The sequence below is a fragment of the Triticum urartu genome, chromosome 2 (genome assembly GCF_003073215.2).
Source record: "Triticum urartu cultivar G1812 chromosome 2, Tu2.1, whole genome shotgun sequence".
Taxonomy (NCBI): domain Eukaryota; kingdom Viridiplantae; phylum Streptophyta; class Magnoliopsida; order Poales; family Poaceae; genus Triticum; species Triticum urartu.
The window spans coordinates 723,345,139-723,351,144 of record NC_053023.1 but is presented as its reverse complement, the minus strand read 5'-3'; the positions used below and the strand labels follow the sequence as shown (position 1 = coordinate 723,351,144).

Here is a 6,006-nt window from a genome sequence, read left to right as displayed (position 1 = left end):
AACAAAATGAACAGACACTCATACGCAATGCACCCAGCGATGATATAGTTTTCTCTTCCTCCTTTTCCATACCACCTGAGAAACAGACCGACTGACTACTGTAGGGTGTAGCTAACAGCCAACTTTAGCAGTCAAGTTCAGGTTTGCACTTTGCACTTGCAAAAACACAGGCAAAACATACCAACAGAGTATAGAAGAACAGTACCAACACAGAGTTTCTTACTGAAACACGAGACCACCGACACGGGACAGCACATCACTTGAGCAACAGACAAAAAGGCTGTAGCAGTTAACTACCAACGTCAGCAGATAAGTTGAGCAGGTTTCAATCAGCTTACAGAACACAGACTGCAGCAAGAGCTGTGCTAACACAGTAACACACAGTAGTTCTTACTCTTAATCTTATGGCAAGATGTGATCAGTCAAAGTCTACGTGAAGAACGTCAGCACTTAATCTCTTGATTATCCAGACACTTTGCTATACACACAAACAAACAACCAAAGGTCACCTGCTTTCCCAAGTTGACAGCCTGCGAGATTGAGACGACGTACGTACGTACGTGCTCCATTGCCGCCGCAGATGCGTACGTAGTGCTAGCAAGGCTGAACGCTAGTTGTGGCTTCCTCCACCGCCGCCGCGCCCTTCCCTCGGGTTGCCGGGCGGCCGCGGCCTCCTCACCGCCCACATGCTCACGATCATCTCCCGCACGTAGAACCCCTGCAGAAATCGCGTACGTGCGTGGCCAAGAGCTTCGTCGTCAACTATGGAGAATAATCCGGAAATGAGAAATGCTTGCAAAAAAACTTGGAAACTACTTACTCTGTCAGTGGTCTTGGAGCTGGAGATCTCCCTGGTCCTGACGCCCGCCGCCTCGCCTGCTTCTTCCCGTGACGAGTTAAGGGACGCGGCAGGAGCGGCGCTCGGCCTTGTGCCGCCGCCGCCGAACCAGTCGGCCATGCCCATGCACCAGGCGTAGGCACGGACGAGGTACCGCAGCAGCAGCGAGCACGGGTGCACGAAGAGCGACGGCGACTCTTCGCTGGAGCTCCTCTCCGTCCCCTTGTCCTTGTCCTTGTCCTCCGCCGCCTCCTCCTTGCGCTGGTCGGTGAGCTCTTCAAACTTGTCCACCTCCACCTCCACCACCGCCCCCGCCTTGCGCTGGTCCGTCAGCTCTTCAGACTTGTCCACCTCCGCCACCACCACCGCAACCGCCACCGCCTCCGCCTTGTGCTGCTCCGTCAGCCCGTCAGGCTTGTCCTCCTTGCGCTGATCCGTTGGCTCTTTGAGGTTGTCTCCCTCCTCCCGCTCCGCCTCCTCCTCCTTGCGCTGATCCGTCGGCTCTTCAGGCTTGCCCGCGTCCGCGTCCGCCTCCTCCTCCTTGCGCTGATCCGTTGGCTCTCCCTCCACATCCACCTCCAGCTCCTGGTGCTGGTCCATTGCTCCTCCGCTCCGCTTCTTCCCAGGCGCGCCGCTCAACGGGGTTGGGGGCTTCTGGATGGGTTGGGAGGTGTTTGTGTGCGGTGTGGTCTACTGTTTCGCTTTCTTCAACTTTATTCTCCAATCTTTTTCCTTGAGGAGAGGATGGATTGGGTGCCGTCGATGCGTTCGAGGGCAGTAACTCCCCTCTGTCGCCGATTCATTTCAGACAGGCCCCTATTTATTGCCATGGAACTCGAGCAGGTGAGGCGAGGCGAGGCTGGGATTTATCTTGTCTTCCAGGAATGCCCCTCGAGGGTTTGAACCAGTTTCGTAGACTGGATTTATGTCAATGCGACTCCACCGTGTGCCGGACCGGAGGGAGTGGTGAGCTGGGCATGGGAGACCGGGAGGAGGCCAGGCCAGCCACCACCTGCTGCCGCACCACGATAGAAAATTTTTAGTAATCCGGAGAATGTCGATGGATGCCGAGGACAAAAGCACCAAACAAGCTGCGAGGCATTGAAGAATCCTCCTCGGTTCACCCACCCAGGTTTACTTTGCGCACCTGCCCACCTCGCGTCATTCAAGATAAACGCTGTTCTCTCGGGTTTAAGTGAGATTCCAGGCGTAGAGATCGTGTCCTCTTGTCACCTCAGGAAATTCTCTTCTTTTGTAGGAGGAAGTAGGGTTTGGTGGCGTGATCCAATTCGAATCGCGCGCATGTTCATCCCTGCCGAGTGCCGACGTCCGTGTGAAGATATTCATAGAGATCAGAGTCTCCACAATGCGGGCGGGGTGCTGTAAAATAATATGAAAGAAAAGAAAAATAATCCGGAGAAAGTCCATCGATGCCGAGGACAAAAGTACGAAACAAGCTGCGAAGCATTGAAGAATCGTCGTCGACCATCCTCAAGATGCACCTACTCCTGCCCAGGTTTGTACCTGCCCACTCGCGCCATTGAAGATAAACGCTGTTCTCTCGTATTTAAGTAGGATTCCACGCGCAAACCGCCTTCTCAGTTGTCACCCAAAGAAATGGAAGGCTTTTTTTGGTAGAGTTTGGCGCCTAGATCGAATTCCAATCGCCCCTTGGTTCCTGCCGACGTCGGTGCAGGTATTTTTGTAGTATAGGTAGTACTGAAAAATGGAGATTTGTTGCATTTCGGAATGTCCATTCCATTTTGAAAGCGTCAAAGGTGGCGGTGTTGGCAGCATAAATAGTCGCGGAGTATTGATGAAGATTGTTTGTTTTTGCCCGGAGGGAGCTGGCGAGTGATGACCTGTGTAAGTGTGCATTAACGTGCATGGTTTCTGTTGCTAGCTGTTGCTGGCCGGTCAGCATCTCCTTATTTCAGCATTAACGTGTGTAGTACCGTTGAATGTTGCCTTTCGAAGACCATCGACAGGATCAAATGGACAGGCTGCTTAAGTCTTGTTGAAATACTGGTGATGGTCAATCTATCACATGAATCAGACACATTCCTTTTGAAGTTGACTACTTTTGGGGTCTTCACGGTCAAATCCATGTATTTGAACCTAATCAAAGATGGGCACCCTTTACACCACGGATATATTTGGAAACTGAAAGTCTGATTAAAAAAAGATCCATGTGGTATTTAGATCGCAAGATCATTTTGACAAAAGATAATCTGAAAGAAAGGAATTGGCAATGATGCACTAAGAGCCTCTACAACCGAACTTGGCAAATCCGGCCTCTCAAACGCCCGCAGACGCGTCCACGGGCACTGACCGGGCACCTCTCAAATGTTGCGCCGTACATCCACATACCTTAAATTTCGATCCTCAAATCCATGCAGGTCGATCATATGATACAAACTGTTCGAATCAAAGTTCGAAACAAAGTAAAGCAAATAATAGTTCAACAAATCAGACATGGCAAAATGAAATCAATGTCTGAGCGTATGGCCTCGGATCACTGGCTCGGCGCCTGCTCCAAGCGGAATGCGTCCTGCTCCGCCTGCATTCGGCTGCCTGCATCCGGGCTTCTTGCTCTGCCTACATCTGGGACGCCTCCTCCGACTGCATTCGAGCCGCAGCTGCCCTCGCCACCTCATACTTTCTACGGTCGTTGATCTCCATCTTCTTGTCCACAAGCCACTTCTTCGAATACTCATCATAGAGGGTCTCGTCCGCCAACATGATCCTCGCATCTTCCACGTCCCGTGCGAGTTGCGACCTCTCCTTCTCAAGCTCTATGTTGTCAAATGTCTTGGCCTTCTCGAGCTCCCATTTGATCGCCGCTTATTGCTTCTCCAACTCGATCTTCTCCCTCTCAATTTCGAGCTTCTTCTCCGCCCTCTTTCGGTCCCACTCCATCCTTTCCTTTTACGCATCCAACATGAGCTTGTACCTCTCCTCCTTCTTGTTCTTCCTCACTGAAAAAATGCCCGTCCATGTTGACGACATTTTGGTAGCCGCTACATCAGAGGCGACACATGAGTTTTCCCACTTGTTTCCCATGACTTGGCAGTTGTCCTTTGGCATGGTGGCTTTTCCATTCTCCACGACAATGTCATCCTCTTCATCGTCCAACCCAATTGATTTGTTGGAGCTTGAGCCATCATTCCTCTTCTTGCCTGACTTGAGGTCAGCCACAACTTGGTTCCACTTCGGCTTGCCATTCAATATGACCTAGCAATGGCTAAAAGCAAATGGCTTCTTCTCCACCTCGTGATACAACGTGGCCGCCACCGCCGTCTAGCGAACAACATATGTATGAGCACGAGAATGCAAACACAAGAAGCATATGCAATGGACGACAAGATGAGGCAATCGAGCTTAGGACAGTTGCGACTCCCAACCCACTTTGACGTTGTTTGGTCACTTGTGAGTAGTAGCCGACGTACTTGTTCACTTCCCCTTGAATGATCCGCCAACGATGTTGGAGAGATGCCATATTGCGAGTGGTCATGATAGGATGCGGCACCACATACTCCTTTTGCTCGTGGCACTCCTTCCAAATCTTCGTCCAATAGGTGTCCCCTTTTTGCTCGGTGCCGCATATTGGATTCAACATTGTGGCCAACCAAGCTTTGACCAACAAGATGTCCTCAAATCTTGAGAATGCCAGACCTCTTGCCTTCGGTGTCTTGGTCTTCTTCTTCTTCTTGCTCGGATTGGGATCGGGTGCTGTCCCAACTTCAAATGCGGTGGCGGCCTCCAATTCATACTCCAGTTCGGTCGGTTCTTCATTATCATTGATCATGTTCGACAAGAACGCCTCCTACATGATTCAAATTTGCAAGCATTCATTATGAGAAAATGAACTAGTGGTCTATGCTAAAATATGACCGGACAAGAGTAAAGAAAACGTATCGACTCTTGTTCGGTCATTCCGTCGAACATGTTCAGGGCAGCCCAGGCACTGCCGGAGCCTGTGTTCATCCGCGCCCGAACGAGCTGCGGCGAGTCAGACACGTTGACCGTCGGCATCTGCGTGGGCGGAAAGCCCTCCAGAATGGCCCAGTCGGCGCTCGGATCATCCTGTGTCCCAAAGGGGGCGGACAGCGTAGTCCACATAGGCGCTTGGAGGGAAGGGTGCGGGGATCCGGGCGCGGCGGAGGAGACAGCTGCTCCACCACGTCCGAACCTCCCCGCGCCGCCGCCGCCGACTCCCTCTCTCGATGCCGGTGTCGCCGCAACTTGCGGGCGACATTCTCCGCCTTGCAAGTCGCCGCCGATGAGACCCCGCCTCCCACAGACGAGGCAGACCGTGTCTCCATCGCGGCGGTGTGGCTCGGGCTGGAAAACATCTCCGGTGGTGGATCGGGACCGGAGGTGAGGATTGGGAGCAAGGGTGGAGGCCGGCGAGGCTCAGGGCGCGGGAATGGTTGGAGGGCGGTGGGAGGAGGAGGAAGGGTTTGGTGGATTTGGTGCGATTTGGAGTAGGGTCGGGCTGTCAGGTTCGACGTGGCGGGTGTACCCGGGTGCACCTGGGCGCCTCCATATCCACCCCATATTTGGGCTGGATATGGGGGGTGCCGGTCAGCCCGGACGTTTGAGGACCGTCTGAGAGGTCCGTCTGGATCAAAAAAATCGTGATCGGGCAATGACCGGGCAGCCTGCCCGAACGTTTGAGACGGGTTTAAGAGGTCCGGTTGTAGATGCTCTAAGTGTTACTTTTGTGGCAATGAGAAATTGATTCAACGTTATTCCTTCACTACTCACGTGCCAAGCTACTATGGCGATCTCTCCAATAGCCTTTAATCTAGTTGCACCAACGGGTAGTATCAATATATTCGAAAACTTGGTTAGTGGGGTGCATCCCAAGTTGCAAGTAGTAGATTTTTGTGGGGATTTACACTTTATTTTGGGCCATTTGAGACACTCATAACAACTCCTGTCTTATCTTCAAAAATATCAGTTGGATTCATGAGGCTTGCTTTCCTACAATTTTATTTTTGATTTTCACTTGGGACGCATGTGTGGAAGTTCTTTTGTTGAAATTTATTGTAGCTGGATAATGAACTTATAAATAATCAACAACAAAATGTGTGCATCACTAAGGCCGGGACATTACCCTCTTTTAAAGAAAAAACTCTTCTAATACAAGAAAATCATAAGAT

The 6,006-nt window shown here is 51.6% G+C and overlaps 1 protein-coding gene across 1 annotated transcript; it reads right to left on the bottom strand.

Annotated features, from left to right (window-relative positions):
* Positions 1-270: 270 nt before the first annotated feature.
* LOC125534372 (FK506-binding protein 5-like) lies at positions 271-1,652 on the bottom strand. The gene is made up of 2 exons (XM_048697624.1): positions 821-1,652; positions 271-718 (listed from the first exon to the last, which is right to left on the bottom strand). Exons 1-2 carry the CDS (start codon positions 1,436-1,438, stop codon positions 611-613), a joined length of 726 nt encoding a protein of 241 aa, XP_048553581.1. The 5' UTR covers positions 1,439-1,652; the 3' UTR covers positions 271-610.
* Positions 1,653-6,006: the final 4,354 nt, after the last annotated feature.

What these genes read in the sequence shown, in the direction of transcription:
- LOC125534372 (XM_048697624.1), bottom strand. Translation starts at nt 1,438, where the DNA reads ATGGACCAGCACCAGGAGCTGGAGGTGGATGTGGAGGGAGAGCCAACG. An exon ending in GCTCCAAGACCACTGACAGA is followed by an intron (nt 719 to 820) that starts GTAAGTAGTTTC and finishes CGATTTCTGCAG; the next exon opens with GGGTTCTACGTGCGGGAGAT.